Genomic DNA, 19,442 nt, shown 5'->3' with positions numbered 1-19,442 from the left:
ACGCCGCGGAAAGAGCCGTTCGTTGCAGAAGCGTGGTTGCAGCGGAACGTCGGAAGGCGCGCGCGCGGAGGACGCGGGGATATTGCGCGAAGTAACGAAAAGCCAACAAAGCGCAGAGAGCGGGAGCCGAAGAAAAGCGAGAAGAAAAAAAGAAGCGTCAGAAAATTGTGATGGCGTGTTAGAGCGAAAGAAAGGTTTGGACCGGAAGTGTCGAAAGTTGGATCGACCGAGATGTACGAGAAGAGCATCAACACCATCACATCAAACAAGGATCGCCGTTGCCCGAGATGATGGAGATAGCCGCAAGTCCCCGCAAGTCCCAAATCGCGCATGGGTGGGTCCATTGCAACGGACGAAAGAGACGTTGACGAGGTCGCAACCGTGGACGAGAAAGAGGAAGAGAATGGGGAAAAGTATAAGCATCTGGAGTCAGTTGGAGTCCACGAATCAATTGCAATGTGGCTCTGCGTTGCCGGGCGACACGGAACCTGCACGTGTGTGCCGCATAGAAGCGTTCCTGATAATCGCACTGTCTTGCCATCTTCAGCTTCCGAGCGGTGGCTGTTGGCGCTGGAGAATGCTTGAATCGGCCTACATACCGTGAAGAAAGGTGCCGGAGTTGACTGCACGATAGATCGGCGAGTACGTCGGTATTATGCTCCTACTGTAGATGCGAGTAGAGTCGTAGAGCCGCCTTAGATGGGTCGAAGAGGGTGGGCTGGCGGATGATGAGGATGATGATGGTGGCTTCAAGTGTCGACGACGAGATCACAACGGCTCAAGAAGAAACGACAGTGCGTTAGATGTGGAGACTTTTTTTTTGCTTGCTCGCTTGCTTCGTCTACTGAAAGCTGCTTCCTCTGGAACCGAGCATGCATCACAAGGTTGACTCGACCGTCCCGCCAGACGAGCTTGGTTCTGATTTGTGCGAGATCAGATTTCTTATCGCTGCAAAGCTGCACAAAGATGAAACCTGAAAAAGCAAATCTGATTTTCGGTGATTCGGTCGATTGACCGATGTGAACCCCAATTTAACAGCTTTCGAATTCTCAAGACAAAAACGGCCGAATGAACACTAAAGTGCCAAACACGCCGTCTCATGCGAATCGCCAGCTCTCCGCTTGGACCCTCGCAGAAACCGCTTTTGCAGCTGCAACTCCATCTCGTCCTCCATCTCGTCGCCCCTCGTTCAGTCAGCAACCGCAAATCTTCTCGCTCTCTCCTGTCGTTCCAACGGCCACACGAATCTGCACTCTCGAGCAAAGTCTCCCCTCGTTCCGTACGCAATACCGACGCCGCCACGATGAACGTCAAGCCTCACAAACAATCCATGTCGGAGCTCAAGCTGCGCAGACTCACAGAGCACAACCAGCGCTTGAAAGAGGACCTCGAGCGACCTCGTATCCGTGTCTCGGAAGCCAGTCAGAGGTGAGTCACTCAACACTGCTGCCGTCGAGAGCCAGCTTGCGAGATCATGCTCGTCACTGCTCTAACTACTTCGTGTCAGCACCGTCCCGAAACTAACTCCTGGCCTTGTATCGCTTCCTCTCTCAACGCTGTGCCAGCCTCATCAACTACTGCAAGAGCACGCGTGACTACCTCGTGCCATCTGTATGGGGTCCCGTGAGCAAGGGCGAGGATCCTTATGCACCTGCTGGCGCAGGATGCAACTGTGTGGCTATGTAGTATGGGTCCCAGTCACCTGTGCGCTCCGTCATCGTCTCGCCTTTTCTCTTTCTTCGGCCTTGGCTTCTCCAGAGGTCCTTCTTTTGCGGCGCACGCACAAGTAGACCTCCTATATCCACTCCTTTGTAGGCCACTCTATCGTTGTTCATTTGTGTTTCACTCTGGTATCTGCATGTCTTCGTTCGCATCTGGCAATCTTAGCCATCGATTCATTCTCCTCTGCGTGTGCTGGCAGAATAAGTGATGATTAGATGTGATGAGTGGTGTGTTCCCAATAACGTGGTGAGGGAAAGCTCAAGGCGTGGAAAGAAGCCGAAAGAAAAATCCATTGGTCGGCCCGCTTCGCCGTGTATGATCGCGAGCAGCAAGCTAATTTCATCTTGCTTGACCTCCACCGTTATCTTGGTCGCCACCGCTTTCCCAACCTTTGATACATCTCGATCATTCTGCTCAAACACCATCTAAGACCTGTTTCCGCATCACAGGAGTGTACCGTCCACGGTTCCTGACACGCTTTGCATCCATGGTTGCGCCATCGACATGACGATATCAGATTCGTTCTGGTCGTTTGCTCGGCTGGCTGAATCGTGGACGTCGACACCGCCGCCTGCGTCCAAGCCGCGAAGGAGAGCAGCCGTCTTTACGCAGCAGCACATCGAGACGATCGGCGGAGGAAGCAAGTCCGCGCTTCGAAACGCGGTGGTGGGCGATCCACGGCTGCCCGTCGAGCTTATCGTCCACATTGTGCTGCTGGCCGCTCACCATGTGGCGCAGGACGAGCCGGGCACATCCTCAAAGCAGCTGTTGGAGCTGGCAAGGGTCAGTAGAGCTTGTCATCGAGCCATCTATGCTGCGCTTCTTCTGCCCGATCTGCGCCTCTATGGATTCGAGCAGATGCGCTCGTTCGCCGTGTCGCTCGACATGGATCGCATCGGCATCCGAACTATCGCCCGAACGAGGTTGCGCAGCTTGACTCTGCGCGCACGCAGCCTGGCCTCGCTCGAACACGGGTATGGACCAGCGCTGTTCGACGCCTCGCAAGCGCAGACACACTTCGAGAAGGAACTGCTTCCCTTTGTGCGCATCATCCTCTCGCACTGCCACGCGTTGCAGACGCTGCATCTGGAGGGCGTTCCGCGCGGACTGCAACGTCAGTTTGCACAGCTTTCCAACAGGTTGGAGCGATACAGCTGCTTGGTGGGCCACTATGGCGGAGACCTCGAGCGTGACTTTTGGCTCGCTCAGCGGTGGAGCCGGCTGACGCACTTGCAGCTCCACGGACCTCGGTTCAGGTTTACGCCAACGACGGCGTCGACGCTAGCTGGCTTACCACAGCTCCAGAAGCTCGGACTGATCGTACCCATGATCGTTTCTTCTCCTGTTTCATCGTCAGTGGCGAGCGCGGACAGCGGTGCGATCGAACTTGACCTGACGGGGAGCATCAACCCGCTGCAAGTGCTCATCGACAGATGCTCGACATTGGAAGTGCTGCTTCTGGTGGGGCATGCAGAGAAGGACTACGTCGGATACACGGAGAAGTACAGACGCTGGCTGCGTGGACTACGTCGACCTCGTTTATCTGATGCGAAGTCGGCGACAATGCGCTTGGAACTCGTGTCTACTCTTCGCCGCGACGACGAGCTTACAGATGCGATGCCGCAAAGAAGGGTGCATCCGTGCGAAGTGAGTGCATGGATGATGCAACGCGCTCGACACGGCGAGCAGTGGTTCGACGGCCAGGAGCAGCAGAAAGGGGACAGCGGGCTAGACTATTGGATAGAATCGTTCGAGCTGGCAGAGCACCCATCGACCATCTCGACGGGATTGTCGACAACGACAACCTCGGCACTCATGAGCAGGACGGGCAGCAACACACCCTCGTCGACAACGACGGCTGCTCTTGCTGCTTCTCGAATGCAGGAGCGCATGCAGCACCCGTCGAGGGGGTCGGACGAAGCGATACAGGCGGTCGATACGCTTTCTGGCGATGAAGATGTTAGCTCGGACGAGATGTAGCAGCGCCGAACGACCTGCGATGGAGAGACGGGATGTACCATAGCAATAGCGACGGCGAAATAGCTAATCACAACGTAGACAGACGTGCACGAGGTGTCCTGTGACAGGCTCAATTTGTGCATATTGAATGGCCGCGTCGGAGATGCCCGAAGCAACAGTCACGCGACGACGCTTCGCCAAGCTTTGACTCTCTCTTTCCTTGAGTTGAGGCCGATGAGCTTATCGGACACGCCTTGCCAAAGCCGACGTTCCGACCGACTGTCAACCGCTTTCGAGCGACTTGTCGGATCACAGCGACGGAAGCACGGTTGTGTCGACTGTGCGTGTGCCGGTTCTTTTCCTTTATCGCAAGTGGTGCCTGAGCAGCAAACAGAAGAAAAAAAGAAAGAACCCTTCTCCACCCAATCGGCAAAATTATCCGAAGGTTCGCACGGCTGCTCCGCTGCTTGGCGGGAAGCAAGAAAACTAACCAACACTCGATGCTTTCTCTTTCTCCCCTCATCGCCACTTCTCACTTCAGTATTCGTTGCACAAGATGACATCGGTAGACATTGACGCACTGCCAGCACAGTTCAAGCAAGCCGTCGAGGCGATTCGCGCTGCGGTTCCGGCTGAGCTGGCTAACCCCAAGTGGGGTATCATCTGGTACGTTTGCGAACTCTTTCTGCCGTTATCTCCTCGTACGAACCCTTAGTCGAGGCATACTGACGCTTCATTTTCTCTGCACTGTGTTCTGAACAGCGGCTCTGGGCTGTCCGGGCTGGCTTCATCGCTGGAATCCGCGGTGCATGTGCCGTACACCTCGATCCCGGGATTCGCAGAGAGCACGGTTGAGGGCCACAAGTCGTCGCTGGCGTTCGGGTACATTTCTTCCTCGTCCTCCGGTGGGGCTCGCGTGCCTGTGGTGGCATGCCTTGGGCGCTTCCACACGTACGAAGGGCATACGGCGGCGAGCTGTGTGTTCCCCACACGCGTCATGAAGCTGCTGGGCATCTCGGCGCTCATTGTGACCAACGCTGCCGGAGGGTTGAACGACTCGTTTGAGGTGGGGACCATCATGGCGATTCACGACCATCTGTCGCTGCCGACGCTGACCAGCATGAACCCTCTCATCGGCGCCAACCTGTCCGCACTCGGCCCGCGCTTCCCGCCGCTCTCGAATGCGTACGACTTGGAGCTTCGCCTCGCGCTCTACCGCGCCGCCCAGAAGCTCGGCCTGTCGGACTCCCTCGCGAGCGGCACATATGCCTATGTGCTGGGCCCCTCGTACGAGTCCCGTGCCGACGCCCGCTTCCTCAAGACCGTAGGCGCAGACGCCGTCGGCATGAGCACCGTCCCCGAAGCCATCGCCGCCGCCCACGCCGGACTCAAAGTTCTCGCCATCTCCCTCATCACCAACAAGGTCGTCCTCAAACCCTACTTCGACTTCAAAGCCGCCCTCGCCGCCGAGGCCCAAGGCGGCGAAAAGGTCGAGGCACTCGTCCAAACCACGCTCAACCAGGATTCCGCCGAGGCCGCCAACCACGAGGAAGTGCTCGAAGCCGGCGCAGCTAGAGCTCAGGACATGAAGGCCCTCGTCGCCGAGATCATCTGCTCCACAAACGTTTAGAGTAGCCCTGCAAGCGCATGATCTGCGATCGTTATCTGTTCACATTTATGCTCCGGTTTCGGTGGAACACAAGGAATATGGATCTGATTTCCGTCTCCAACTTTCCATCGTGTGTCATTTTGCCTGCCTGTGAGGGACATCAACTCGCTGCTCAACAGCACGAAAGCGTGCACGGCCTAGGATTGCAGGCATACAGTTCTCTTTGATCAATTGTGCAGCAGGCAAAGGAGGCGACACAGCCTGAGAAACCGTCGCAAATTGGCTGCGTGATGCGTTTCATGTGAAGGGGGAAAAGTGGTATACAGCCCAGCCAGTGCACTGTTGGTGCTCCGAAATCACTCTCTACTAGCTGCGTGCGGTGGTGGGAGTAGCCTGCAATGGCGTGCTGGTCGTCGCCGCTGCTGGCTGTGATGGCGCCGCCGCGTGAGCTGGTGGTACCGCCGCCGCCGTTGCTGCTGCTGCTGCTGATGTTGTCGCTGTTGCTGTTGCCGTTGATGGTACTGTCGATGACGCAGCTGCCTGTGACGGTGTTGCTGCAACAGGAGCAGCCTTGCGGAAAAACGCAGCTGCACCTGGCGTAGCAATACCCCCGGCAGCCTCTACCTTTTCTAGACGCTCGATCTGCTGATCGCGCATCTTGTCCTGCCATTTCTGCAACTTGCTCGTCTCGTGTACGGGGAAACCAAAGATGCGCGGTCGGTAGCGCTCCACTTTAGCGGCAGCAGCGGCTGTCGAATTGGCAGGAGTCGTAGTGGGGCCGCCACCGGCTGCGGCGCTACCCGCAGCAGCTGCTACCGCTGACGAGGATGCGCCGGGCAGCGACGAGCCATTGCCTGCGCCGTCGCCGTAGCCGGGGGGGAGTACATTGATCGAGTCGTCGACATCGGCCTGTTCGGCATTCGAGCGTGCGTCGGCGCGGTGCTGTGAGGTCGACGAGTTGAGCAAAAAGGGCGATTGCGAGGCCGGCGATTTGGAGGGCAAAACGTTGGGATACACCATAAAGAGCATGTGCGGGAACGTGCTGCCGAAGAAGGCGCCATCGATGGTACCGTGCCGACTGCTCTTAGGCGAGTAGATATCTTCGCATCGTGGGCAAAACAGTTTGACCGCCTTCTGGAACGGATTGTCGCTGAGCCCGACTGGTAGCAAAGGCTGTTGATAGCAAAGAACGCGCGGGCATCTTCCGAAGTCGGCGCGCTTGTACTTTTCCAGCATCTTTGCCAAACCACGTGTGGTGATAACGTAGCGTGCATGTACGAGGCCGTAGAGTAGCTTTGCCTGCGCCTCGACCGAATCGCGGATCGAGTCCGAGAGGTCATCTTCGAGCGAGTCGGTGATGAGATCAAGCGCCTGAGGGTAGTGCTGCACTTCGGCGTTGAGGCCAGTGAGGTTGAAGCGATCGAGGATGTAGTCTTCATCGACTTCGCAAAAGTACTCGTTGCCCTTCGTAGAAAGGAACCAGGTGACCCACGAGTTGGCTGCGTAGTCGCTGCTGGCTTCGGTGAGATCGTCCACTTTGAGAGCAAAAGGTAGCGGTGGAGCACGTCAGTACGCTTCAACGTCGTTATTCTTGCGCAGGTCTGTCTTCAGCTACTTACTCATGTTGTGTATAAATGAACGGGATGTTCTCAAGTGTACGTTTGAGATCGAAATGGAAGGACGCTGATAGGATGCAGACACGGTGACGGAGGAAGTGCTCGAGTGCTGAGTCGATCACGAAAGTCGGCGCAAGGTCGTTCCAAATGGGAGTCAACGAGTGCTTTGCGCGACTGCAGACAGGTTGTGATGCTGCACTCCCAGAGACTTGTGGAGAGCGAGTGCTGAGTCGAAAGATTCGGCAGAGAAGCCGACGGTTGCGCGGTGGAGCCGAGATTCGAAAGTGGGAGCCACCTCGGCGTGTGTGTCGAAAATGCAGTGCCGATGTCTTCCAGCGAAAGGTTCTGCTTCCGAAAGCAGATAGTGTCCGCCCGAGTGAGATGAGGATGGTGAGCGTAAGTGGAAGAGGGTGTTCTGCGATGTGTATGGCAGCGTTGATTTTCACTTGCGAGCAACGCACCAGAAAGCTGGATTGTGAAATGAGCTGAGGATGAATCGGGTCCGGCTCAAACTCACACTCACACACACTCGCTTCTCTCCCTCTTTGCTTTGTGTGTAAGGAAAAAAGACATGCAGCAGCCGACAGCGACCAAGAAAATTCCGACGAATTTGCTATTCTGCGTGATCAGACCACGTTTGAGGCGCAAGCGGACGGACGCACGCGTTGCTCTCCAGGAGTGTGTATCGATCGGGTCTGCATTTAACGCTCTGGACCGATTCCGACGATCTGCTACAGGCAGACGCCGGTCAAATTCGAACGAGACGCTGACAGGCTGCAGAGTCCACACCGATGCCCGTCCCCCACCCCAACAGGCAGGAGGAACAGCAAGCAGTGCCTTTGCTTTGCCGCTTCAACGCGCGAAGCGGGCGACGCCGCGTGGGTCAGATGCGGAACAGGCCGCTGACCTTCGCCTCTGCCGTGATGTCTGACTTCCGCTTCCGCCTTGATCCGATTGTCACCGTTAAAGGCGAAAGGAATATGCAAGATCACTTGAAATAGCGCTACTCCAACAGCAGTCGTCGGTCGATCTCCTCGCCGCTCAGACTGCTCCCTCCTTGACAAGACCAAAGGCCACTCGCCGTCAAGTTCGCCTCTTGACAACATCGTGTGGCGAGCAGCGTGACATGCGACACTAGAAGCGATTCGAACCAAAGTCATGACGGCTCTGTGAGCCTGACAGCAACCAAGGTCTTGCCTTCGGAGTCTCTGCTCTCCGCATCGATAATCACCAAAAAAAGGATAGAGAATAGAAATCATGGCAGGACACAACCAGACGGTGTTACTTTCGGCAAGGCCATACCACTTGCTATGGCTGTCATTAGGAGTGCAGGTCTTCTTCGCTATCATCGGGCAGCTTTGTAGCTCTCGGAAAGCATCCCGATGGATCATGATTCAGCGTATGGAAGCGCAAGAGTGGGGAGATGAGCTCAAATGGTAGAGATCAGCGGAGTGCGGCGGCTTCGTGGAAAGAGTTGTTGGGAAGGCGGAATTTGGTTGCTCGCTGATGAGAGGCGTTTGTATTCGACCAGTGGCGCCGAACAAAGTCCGAGTTTAGTCGATTCTCACCCAGTTTGTATTGTCGATGCTTCGCCGGAATTTGACCGAGCATCCCAATTTCTTCGTGCAGTATCCATCCTATCGATGCCACGCTGACGCCAGTTGGAAAACACGGCTGCAGCTTCAGTCTTTCTCTTTTTTTGCCTCCACGGATGCTTGGATGGCTCGCACTCACTCTCTCTGTTTCGTTCTTTCTTTTTTTTTCCTCGCCTCTGCCTCGCCGCACCTTTGAACACCTTTGAGTTTTGCTTTTTTGATTTTGGTTTCTTCCTTTTGAGGGTGTTCAGAGCGCGCGTGTTGCTGTGTCGGTCGTTATCCTAGACGAGAGTTCTTCTGCGTGTCTCGTCGCTGTTCCCGATCTCAACTCACCCCCTCCTCGTCTTCTTCTCTTCTCCATCCTCTCCTCTTCTCTCCACACATCATTCCTATACCATCCACACCGTCGTCGCTAGCGTCGCTGCTGTCGTCGAAGCTCCCCAAAATGGCCGCCGCTCGCTCCGCTTTCGCCTCCTTGGCCCGTGTCCAGGCCGTCAACCGAACTGGTCTTCGATCGCTCTCCAACACCGCTGCTGCCAAGCAGCCTTCGCGTCTGCTCGAAAAGGCTACCTCGTCCTCGTCATCTCCCGTCGCCAGCTCTTCGCGCCTCACAACTAACCCGGCCGCCCTCACCGCCTTTATCCCTTCCAGCACCCGCAACGCTTCCACCGATGGCAAGCCCCAGGAGATCACCGTCCGAGATGCCTTGAACTCGGCCATGGAGGAGGAGATGCTGCGCGACGACAAAGTGTTTATCCTCGGTGAGGAGGTGGCCCGCTACAACGGTGCTTACAAGATCACCCGTGGTCTCCTCGACAAGTTCGGCGAGAAGCGTGTCATCGACACCCCCATCACCGAGTCCGGTTTCGCTGGTCTCGCCGTCGGTGCTGCCCTCTCGGGTCTGCGTCCCATCTGCGAGTTCATGACCTTCAACTTTGCCATGCAGGCCATCGACCAGATCATTAACTCCGGTGCCAAGACGTACTACATGTCCGGTGGTAACGTGCCCTGTCCCATCGTCTTCCGTGGCCCCAACGGTGCCGCTGCCGGTGTCGGTGCGCAGCACTCGCAGGACTATGCCTCCTGGTACGGACAGATCCCCGGTCTCAAGACCGTCTCGCCTTGGTCCGCCGAGGACTGCCGTGGTCTGCTCAAATCGGCCGTCCGCGACCCCAACCCGGTCGTCTTCCTTGAAAACGAGATCCTCTACGGTCAGTCGTTCCAGATCTCGCAGGAGGCGCTCTCGGATGACTTCACCATCCCCATCGGCAAGGCCAAGATCGAGCGACCGGGTAAGGACATCACCATCGTTTCGCACTCGATCGGCATGAACTACGCCATGGAGGCGGCCGAGATCCTCAAGAAGGAGGAGGGCGTCGAGGCCGAGGTGATCAACCTGCGCACCATCGCACCCATGGATGTCGACACCATCCTCGAGTCCGTGCGCAAGACCAACCGCATCGTCACAGTGGAGAGTGGCTTCCCTCAGTTCTCGGTGGGTTCCGAGATTGCTGCTACCGTCAACGACTTTGCCTTTGACCACCTGGATGCACCCGTCGAGCGTGTCACTGGTGCCGCCGTGCCTACGCCATACGCTGCCAACCTCGAGAAGCTCTCGTTCCCCGACACTGCTGTCGTGGTGCGGGCTGCCAAGCGTGCTCTCTACAAGTAAAAAGCTGCAACCTTCTTGCGTCGACAGAAGCAGTTCGAGAGCGCCCCATACACAGAACTAGCATTCGTTCTAAGGGGGATCGACTCTTTTGTGTGTTTAACTTGCTTGCACCCGTTCCTTGTTGTTCTTCAGATGTTGTAAATTGATTCTACTTCGCGCTTGCAGAATGGTTCTGGGTGTGATACGGAGAGCAGCCTGCTCTCAGAGTCTGTCTGACTTCAGTGCGAGGACCGGCGGTCGATGGAGTGGATGCGGGAGTGGATGCGGCTTGGCGGGTTCTCGTAGCCTCGAGTTTCCAACGGGCCATCAAGCGACTTTCACGACGAGTAGAGGAGGCCACCCACTTCAAGACAGGCGTTGCTTTTGTTGCACGAATTACCCGCTGCATTTGTTTCGTCTTGTGCAAAAAAGGCGTTGGCCACTCAGGCTGGCATCGGCCTCTTGTCTGCGAGCACTGAGGCCGGAACCATCGCTATGTCCCCAGACCAGACCTTTGATCAGACTGTGGCCTCTGTCCTTGGGAGGATAGCCTGCAGTGTAGCAACAGAGAGGCATGATCGGAAAGCGGGGACCTGCTGGTCGGAGTGTGTTAGACCGCTGAGTCCATGGCTGAAAGATAGAGTTCGTGCGAGAAATGCGGCGTCTCGCGAGAGGGTTTTGCCAGAGAGAGACAGGTGGAATGCAACGTTGAGGAGCAGCGAGCGGGCCATGCGACTGCCGCACTGCGCGGAGAGAGACAGAGACAGGGAGAGGCTAACCTGCCCACATGCAGCTACAAGACAGCGTGTCGGTCTGATTGACACTTTTGGAATCAATTCAATCCTCGCTCGGCAACCATCTTCCATCATCTTTATCATCACCATCCATCATCCTCTACGCTTCCGCCTCTGGATCAGGCACACACACGCGCTAGCATACACGATACTCTCTGCTCAGCATTACATAGCATTGGCACGCGCACTTGTCGCCGTATCCCTCGCCGCACGCTCCGCAGCTCGTTAAAGCGCTCTGACCGCAAAACAAGGCTCCACACCTTTCGAGGAACATTCCTGCCCACGCTCGATATAGGTGTATCAAGAGACATCGTCCACATAAGCTCCCACACGATTTTCCCAACATGTCCAACGCACCAGGGGCGAGCACAGCCGAATTCGGCCAGCCACTCCGAAAGTTCAAGCTGGTGTTTCTCGGCGAGCAGTCGGTAGGCAAGACATCGCTCATCACACGATTCATGTACGATACGTTCGACAACACATATCAAGCGACCATCGGCATCGACTTTCTCTCGAAAACCATGTACCTCGAAGACAGGACGGTTCGTCTGCAGCTATGGGATACCGCAGGACAGGTAAGTTTTTCGCGCTTCGTTGATGCGCTGCAATAGAGGATGGATGTACTAACGAGTAGATACGTGTTGGCTCATTTTTTGGCAGGAACGTTTCCGCTCTTTGATTCCATCGTACATCCGCGACTCGTCCGTGGCTGTGGTCGTCTATGACATTACGAGTGAGTATGCAGCAACCGATAGCACCAACTCTTCTCGCCAATACTGAACTAAGCTGCTGACTTCCATTCTATTTCTCGTTCCACCGCACGCATCAGACCGAGCATCATTCCAAAACACAGCGAAATGGGTTGACGATGTCCGAGCAGAGCGCGGCAACGACGTCATCATTGTTTTGGTGGGCAACAAGACGGATTTGAGCGACAAGAGGTGAGTATGCACAATCGAACTGCGGATCATGCCGAAAGATGGCGGCTGACCATCGGCAAACAACTTTTGAACCTGGGCAGACAAGTGACCACGGAAGAAGCAGAGAAAAAGGCGCAAGAGTTCAACGTCATGTTCATCGAGACGTCGGCCAAGGCAGGCCATAATGTCAAAGTGCTCTTCAAGAAGATCGCACAGGCACTTCCCGGAATGGACAAGGATGCAGATGCTGCGAATGGTGGCACTGCCGCCAACAAGAGTAAGTGTTCGCTGCAGTCATGCTTTTGAGGAAGGAACAACGTCGACTAACTGAGGTGCTTGCCTTGCCATGTGGAACTGCAGATATCGACGTGACAGCTGCACCAGCGCAAACGACCATGGAAGATGGATCGTCGTGCAAGTGCTAGTGTCCAAGCCCATCGACTCTGCGATGTGCTTGTGTGCTCGATTTGGAGATGAGCAGATCATCCTGCCTCCCAAAGGGGGTCTCAGTGTACATAGTCCCAGCTGCGGATACCAAGCTCGATACTGGCCGCTGGTCCCTTCGAGCCTGTGCCGCTCTGTAGTTAGAGCTGATATGCAATCTGCGTAACCTTGATAACGTCTGTCTACTGAGTAGAGTGCATGGATAGACCCTCGAAGCTGTGAGACACTGGCTCTCTCAGCTTAAACGTTGGTTTCGGTAAAGCAAAGTCGGGGAAAAGGAGGAAAATCGAAAAAGGCGACTTTCACGCTTTCTTTCTTCCTTTCACAACCTTCGGTTCTGTCACACTGCATCAGAACAGCACAGCACAGCACTTCTCCACAAAATCACACTCGAATCTCTTCAGTCAGTGCGGAGCGCGCGTGCGGGCCAATTCGCACGGTTCCTTTCGTCCTTTCATCCCTCTCATCACCATCACCATCTCGTCCGCTGTCGCCTGTTGGAGGACGACATCCACATTCATCTCAAAGAACTCAAAGACGATCTCGGTGCTCTCGTCACCATGGACAGCCTTGACCTGCCCACCCATCAGCTCATCCTCGACAGCTTGGCTCTCAACCTGGCCGAGGATATTGCCAACGTCCCTTCGGCTCGATCCCACGTCCGTTCCGTCTTTGCCCAGTCTGCCACCACCAGCAAAGTCACCACTGGCTCAAAGCTGTTTCTCTCAGCCTCCGCCGCTAGGACGCAGATCAGCCTGGCGCTCTTCGCCTCTTCCATTTCCTCGGCCTCTCGATCTACGGAGCACACCACCGACATCAAGAACGATGAGCATCTCGTCCCCGTCCTCGACGATCTCGAGCAGCTCCTTCGCCAGCTCACCCTGATCGACTTTGACCAGGACATGAGCTGGTCCCAGCACCCGCTCCCCGATCAGCTCGTGTACGCTCTCATCTCGAGCTTCCTGCGCGTCGCCATCAACGCTCCTCACCATCGCACTCGTTGTGTCAACGCCGTCTTTGATCTTGCCGCCAAGCTCAGCGATGCGCTCGGTGCCACTACTGGCGATGGACACACCGTCGTTGTCAAGCTCGTGCCCCTCTTCAATGGCTTTTACAGAGCTGTTGCGACCACCTCGTTCGCTTGGAAGCTGCACGAATTCGCTCGCCTTGCCGACGTGCTCAACCCCATCCTCGTCTCCACTCAGACCGTGAGGAGGCTCAACGAGGCACTTTTGCTCCTCCACGCTCAAACCGACGTACGTCAGCAGGCGGGTCGAGCTACCCGACGTGCTCCCAAAGTGGCCACCGTCCGACCCACCGATGACCAGTCTGAGGCCAGCGTCGACACCTTCTTCTCTGGTGACGAGGACGAGGATGCCGACCTCGTTGGGCCCGAAGGTGGTTTCACTTTTGCCGGCGATCCTTCCTCAGCCCAAGATACGCAGGACTACCGCATCTCATTCCTCGCCAGGTATCGCCTCGCTGGCGTGGCGCTTTCGGGTCATTACATCCTCCTCTCCTCCATCGACATCCTTGCCACTGCTTTGGCCCAAGCGCTCGCTGTCAACGCTCGTCCTCCCATCGAGGACTTTTCTGACTTCCAGAAGCTTGGTCTCGACCTTGACCGCATCGACCCCAGCCGTCAGTCGCAGGCAGATCGCTTCGACCTCGACTCAGACTTTACTCAGAATGACGCCGAGCACATCCATAGCCGCTCCATCCTCGCTCCGGGCGCCACCAAAAAGGCTTGGAACTCGCTCCTCCGTTACTCGGTCGATCCTAACTTTTCCATCTCGCCTTCCACGGCCGCGGCTGCCAATGGTCACGCCAATGGCAACAGCAGCAGCTCTGCCAACGGTGCAGCTCCAAATGGCAACGGCAATGGCAGCCTCCTCGCTGGTGTTCCCGTCATCGGCTCGCTTGCTTCTAGCACAGACAGGTCGGCCGCTTTCGGTCAAACCCCCACCCAGACCTTGAAGAATTCCTTGCACGACCTCGACGACACTCTCTACGCCGTTCTCCGCGCCAGCAACAAGAGCTTCCACGACGTCCAGCGCTTCCTCCTCAGCGAGGGATTCAAGAGCCTTGAGGTTCTTCCCGAGCTCCACGTCCCCGAAATCCTTGCCGAAAGTCTCAAGCTCTCGGCACTCTGCTCTGTCGCCCGCAGTCTCGCCGGCGGGGTCAACATCGACAACAACGTCTTTGTTCGCATCCGCTCGCTTCTGAGCGAGACTGCGCCCCTCTACGACCCACGCTTGCAGGGAGCTGCTCTGCAAAGCGTTGGTGTGCTCGTCCGCAACAACAGCGCGCTCGCCCTTCCCATGACCCGCGTTCTTCGCCACTTTGTCACCTCGCCCATCCCCATCTTTGCGCCCAGCGCCCGCGGTGCCAGCTCGCCTGTGCTGCTAGCTGCCGCCCGTTGTCTCGCTTCGTGCGTCACCATTGCTCCCGGCGATGATTTGGTCGTCTCCACCATGTACAACCTCCTCAACTATCTCGGAAGGGACACTCCGGGTGGTCTTGGTGTCGGTGGCGTTGCCGGCAGCGGAGTTTCTGTGCGCAGCGGTGCATCGCGAGCCATCACTGCCCGCGACCAAGTCAACGGCATCCCCATGTCTGGTTCGCAGGCCAACATCTCGGCTCGTTCCGAAGACCAACGAAGGCTCATCAACCTCAGCACCATCACCGTCATCTCGCGCCTTGCTTTGGAGGTGGGCAAACCCGATGTGACTGCGCTGACCATATCGATGCTGCTGCAGCGTCTCCGCAACGCCGACATCTCCGCAGAGGCGGCAATCCTCGACAACGTCGTGCCCCTGGCCCTCGCCGGTCCTCGCAGCGCCTACATTGACGTGGTGAGAGCCCTCTCTGCGGTTTCCAGAAGTGCTCTTACCGGTGGTGCCAGCCGCCGCGCTGCGGTGGCCGTCGAGTCGGCTCAGCTCAAGCTAGCCCGTGGCCTCGGTCGTCTCGACGAACGTGACGAGCGAGACTCGGCCTCCTCGGACGAAAACGAAGCCTCCGGCGGTCGCAAGGAGATCTTCCTCGTTGAGCTGCTCCAGCTCTTCGCAGAAAAGGGCATGCAGTTGCAGACTGTTGCTTCCTCCGGCAAGAGCAGCGCCGAGGAGCTGGCTGAGCTCAACACGGATCTCGCCACCCTCCTCCCAGCCATCGCCGCCGTCCTTGAGCACAAGGACATCCATCCAGAAGTGCAGCCCACCACCGAGATGGTATCGCTGTTCCGCAACATGTGGTTCCTCTCTGTACTCTTCGGCTTTGCTTCGCCCTCCAACATCAAGAACAATATTACCGCCGAAGGTAATACCATCGGACGCCCTACTTCGGCTGCCGAAGCACAGGCTGAGATTGTCGGCAAAGCGCTTAGCTCCATCTCGCTCAAGACGCCCACATTGGTCCCGGAGACGGCCCACAACTATCTCGAGAGCGATCTCGAGTACAACTCGGTGCTCAAGCGCGAGTTCTCCAACCAGACGCTCGACTCGCAGCGCAAGGCACTGAGCGCTGTTATCCCCACGCACGCTTCCGACGTCCGTTCGTTCAGCTATGCGCAAGTCACGTTCCTCTCTACCATCTACGACCTCGAGTGTCTTCGCAGCCGCATGGGTCGTCCCTCCATGGTGCTCTCCTACTTTACCAACGAGGGTGTCAACAACAGCGCCCTGGTTGGATCGATGCAGGCGATCGCAGACAAAGTGATCGACTTTTTTATTCGTGATCTCGGCACCCAGGTCAACAGGCACACGCTCGATCCGCGTGTGGCCAACGAGGTCAAGGCGCTCATGCTCGGCTGCTGCCACCGTGTGCCCAAGGTGCGCCAGGTCTCGCAGAACATCCTCAACAAGCTCGTCTATGCGCTGCCGTCGTTGCTGTGCGACCAGGATGTGGTGACCACCATGCTCGAGATCCTCACGCTTCTTCGCGAAGGCTGCGAGGCCGAGTACAAGGACGAGTTCGCCCCAACCTACCATTACACTTCGGAGCGTGCCAACATCTCGTTCGACTTGTCCGACTCGTATGTGCAGAGAAATGAGATTCTCTCGCAGTTCCTCACCAAGTCGCGCGAGTACCTCTCGTCCATCATCGCCCTGGCCCCGCTCGAGCTGCAGGGCATCCTCGAGCGATACCTCGGCACGTTTGACGACTCGTTCCTGCCCGACCGCAGCGAGCTCGGCAAGAGTGTTGCACTTGAGTACGCTCGCAGCATGCCCGTTTCGGCTCGCAAGGAACGTCTGCTGCCCAACCTCGGTGGATGGCGCTCCGACGCGAGCAGCTCGTTCATCGGCGAGCTTTCTGCCAAAAGCACCTACCTTGGCGAGATGACGGGCATCCACCTTGCGCTCACCAAAGGTCTCGTCGAGCTCTCGCACGACCCCACCACCAACATGTCGCCTGCTAGCGTCGCCGAGTGCCGCCAACAGCTTGCTGCTCTGTCCGACAGCGTCAGTAGCAAGCGCAGGGTGCTTCCCTTTGCCGAGCTCCGCCGTCTGCTCTACCGAACCGCCGCGCTGGTGGTTGCGCTGCCCGAGCCGGACTACGAGCTGCTCCACTTTATCGTCTCGATCCCGTTCCTCGTCTTCACGCCCGAGGCTATCTCCACGGCATGCCAGGTGTGGACTTGGGTGATTGGCGCACGTCCTCAAGTCGAGACCAAGATCATGGTTGAGCTCACCATTGGCTGGGCTATGACCGCCAAGGCTCGCAAAGGCATCTTTTCGCCTAATCTCACCTCCAAGCACCCCTTCCTACGCAAGACCGAAATGGGTGCCTTTGACCGCCAAGAGATCACCGCCGAGCAGGAGCAGGCCGCTCGCCTCTTTACTCCACACCTCACGCTCATCCACCTCATCTCAAGCCGGTTCCAGGCGTTCCGATACCGCGACCCCACCATGGTGCTTTCACTGGTGCGCCTGCTTCAGCATGCGGGCGCCGCCGTGGACCGCATGAGCACCCATCCTCTGTCTCGAGAAGCTCGATTCACTCTGCTCAACTTTGGCCTGCGTCTAATCCAGACCAGCCAGCTCGAGGGGCTGGTGGAGCACTACCTTCGCGAAGCGCTGTACAAGCTCGCCTTCGGCTGGTTCGCCGGCTCGCCGCAGTGGTCGTTCGGCGGCAACCGTCTGCAGCTGAGCGCCGACATGCAGGTGCTGCAAGAGACGCTCAACCTGCTGCAGCGCGATGTGGTGCGTGCCGACCAGCACGTGACGAGCTTCCCTCCAACGCTGTCGTCGGTACGCATGCCCGGCGGGTTGACGTTGCAGGAGGCGGTCAAGTTGTTTAACGAGAAGAAGAAGCTGCTGCAGCTGTTGGTGGAGAACGAGTACGCGCGTCTGTCCGTTTGGGCCAACCCATTGAACAACAGCAGCAGGGGTTCCGACTTTGTCGGCACGCTGAGCAAGTCGATGACCGAGGCGAGCTGGGGTGGGCTCGTCGAGTCAGCTTGGCGTATCAGCCCTGCGGTGGCAGTGCAGCTTGGCCTGCGTTTCCAATCCAAGGCGCTCAAGAGCACGCTGGGTCGACTGATCCGCAGCCAGCCGTACAAGACGGTCGACATCCCGGCCGCGCTTAAGTATCTCTTGGAGGACCATCTCAAGCTGGCCAAGAAGGAGAACGCGGATCTCAAGTGGCTTCAATACTGGGCCGCTGTCTCGCCCGTCGAAGCCATCGACCTCTTCCAACCGGAGTACGAGAACCACCCAATGGTGCTGCAATACGCCATGCGCTCGCTCGAGCAACATCCAGTCGAGCTAACGTTCTTTTACGTGCCGCAGGTGGTGCAAGCTCTGCGCACCGATGCGTACGGCTACGTGGAGCATTTCATCTTCGAGACATCCAAGATCTCGCAACTCTTCTGCCACCAGATCATCTGGAACATGAAGGCCAACAGCTACCGCGATGACAACGCCGAAGAGGAAGATCCCATGAAGCCAACGCTCGACCGCATGGTGGAGAACATCGTCAATGCGCTTTCCGGTGAAGCGCAGGACTTTTACGAACGCGAGTTTGGCTTCTTCAACGAAGTTACGTCGATCTCGGGTAAGCTCAAGCCATACATCAAAAAGAGCAAACCAGAGAAGAAGGCCAAGATCGATGAAGAGATGGCCAAGATCAAGGTGGATCCTGGTGTGTACCTGCCGTCGAATGCGGACGGTGTGGTGGTGGACTTGGACCGCAAGTCGGGCCGACCGCTGCAGTCGCACGCCAAGGCGCCGTTCATGGCCACGTTCAAGGTGCACCGCGAGGTGATCAAGCCGGGCGATGAGGGTGATGAAAACACCCCACCCAAGAAGACGGGGGTGGACGTGTGGCAGGCAGCCATCTTCAAAGTAGGCGACGACTGCCGACAGGACGTGCTGGCGCTGCAGGTGATTGCGATGTTCAAAAATGTCTACACTACCGTGGGTGTGGATCTGTACCTCAACCCGTACAGAGTGACAGCTACCGGCCCGGGGTGCGGAGTGATCGACGTCGTGCCCAACGCCACGTCGCGCGACGAAATGGGACGCGCCAAGATCAACCACCTGCTGACGTTCTTCATCGGCAAGTACGGCAATCCGGATTCGGTGGCGTTTCAAAAGGCGAGAATCAACTTTATCCAGTCGATGGCGGCGTATTCGGTGGTGTGCCACATCCTACAGATCCGCGATCGTCACAATGGCAACATGATGATCGATGGCGATGGACATCTGGTGCACATTGACTTTGGATTCTTGTTCGACATCGGACCGGGAGGCATGCGCTTCGAGCCGTACTCGTTCAAGCTCAGCCACGAGATGATCGACGTGATGGGCGGACCGGGCAGTCAAGGGTTCAGGATGTTCGAAGAGTTGGTGGTCAAGGCGTTTTTGGCGGCGCGGCCGTTCTGCGACGAGATTGTGGATACGTGCAAGTTGATGTTGGGCACCGAGCTGCCGAGTTTCAAGGGCATGCCTACGATCGACAGGCTGAGGGATAGGTTTAAACCGGACTTGACAGAAAGGGAGGCCGCAGCGCATGCGCAGTGGTTGGTCAAGGATGCGTATGGTAACAGGCGGGCCGTGCTGTATGACAAGTTGCAGGAAGTTACCAACGACATTCCTTTCGCTAGGTAACTTGGCTTCACACGTGTCCTTTCTCG

The 19,442-nt window shown here is 57.2% G+C and overlaps 7 protein-coding genes across 7 annotated transcripts; 6 read left to right on the top strand and 1 right to left on the bottom strand.

Annotated features, from left to right (window-relative positions):
- Positions 1-1,303: 1,303 nt before the first annotated feature.
- EX895_003587 (uncharacterized protein) lies at positions 1,304-1,686 on the top strand (the record flags this gene model as incomplete). Its single annotated transcript, XM_029884185.1, has 2 exons — positions 1,304-1,428; positions 1,566-1,686. 2 exons carry the CDS (start codon positions 1,304-1,306, stop codon positions 1,684-1,686), a joined length of 246 nt encoding a protein of 81 aa, XP_029739558.1.
- A 540-nt stretch (positions 1,687-2,226) lies between these two features.
- On the top strand, positions 2,227-3,702 carry EX895_003586 (uncharacterized protein; the record flags this gene model as incomplete). Its single annotated transcript, XM_029884184.1, has 1 exon — positions 2,227-3,702. One exon carries the CDS (start codon positions 2,227-2,229, stop codon positions 3,700-3,702), a length of 1,476 nt encoding a protein of 491 aa, XP_029739557.1.
- A 535-nt stretch (positions 3,703-4,237) lies between these two features.
- On the top strand, positions 4,238-5,311 carry EX895_003585 (uncharacterized protein; the record flags this gene model as incomplete). The annotated part of the gene is made up of 2 exons (XM_029884183.1): positions 4,238-4,347; positions 4,444-5,311. 2 exons carry the CDS (start codon positions 4,238-4,240, stop codon positions 5,309-5,311), a joined length of 978 nt encoding a protein of 325 aa, XP_029739556.1.
- A 345-nt stretch (positions 5,312-5,656) lies between these two features.
- On the bottom strand, positions 5,657-6,913 carry EX895_003584 (uncharacterized protein; the record flags this gene model as incomplete). The annotated part of the gene is made up of 2 exons (XM_029884182.1): positions 5,657-6,825; positions 6,910-6,913. 2 exons carry the CDS (start codon positions 6,911-6,913, stop codon positions 5,657-5,659), a joined length of 1,173 nt encoding a protein of 390 aa, XP_029739555.1.
- Positions 6,914-8,946: 2,033 nt separating this feature from the next.
- Positions 8,947-10,173, top strand: EX895_003583 (uncharacterized protein; the record flags this gene model as incomplete). Its single annotated transcript, XM_029884181.1, has 1 exon — positions 8,947-10,173. The coding sequence occupies one exon, from the start codon at positions 8,947-8,949 to the stop codon at positions 10,171-10,173; it is 1,227 nt and encodes a 408-aa protein (XP_029739554.1).
- A 1,117-nt stretch (positions 10,174-11,290) lies between these two features.
- Positions 11,291-12,291, top strand: EX895_003582 (uncharacterized protein; the record flags this gene model as incomplete). Its single annotated transcript, XM_029884180.1, has 5 exons — positions 11,291-11,521; positions 11,607-11,679; positions 11,776-11,887; positions 11,968-12,143; positions 12,227-12,291. 5 exons carry the CDS (start codon positions 11,291-11,293, stop codon positions 12,289-12,291), a joined length of 657 nt encoding a protein of 218 aa, XP_029739553.1.
- Positions 12,292-12,870: 579 nt separating this feature from the next.
- On the top strand, positions 12,871-19,416 carry EX895_003581 (uncharacterized protein; the record flags this gene model as incomplete). Its single annotated transcript, XM_029884179.1, has 1 exon — positions 12,871-19,416. The coding sequence occupies one exon, from the start codon at positions 12,871-12,873 to the stop codon at positions 19,414-19,416; it is 6,546 nt and encodes a 2,181-aa protein (XP_029739552.1).
- Positions 19,417-19,442: the final 26 nt, after the last annotated feature.

This window comes from Sporisorium graminicola, chromosome SGRAM_21, assembly GCF_005498985.1.
Source record: "Sporisorium graminicola strain CBS 10092 chromosome SGRAM_21, whole genome shotgun sequence".
Classification (NCBI taxonomy): Eukaryota; Fungi; Basidiomycota; class Ustilaginomycetes; order Ustilaginales; family Ustilaginaceae; genus Sporisorium; species Sporisorium graminicola.
The sequence above is the reverse complement of the archived record's forward strand: the minus strand, read 5'-3'. Positions and strand labels throughout refer to the sequence as shown.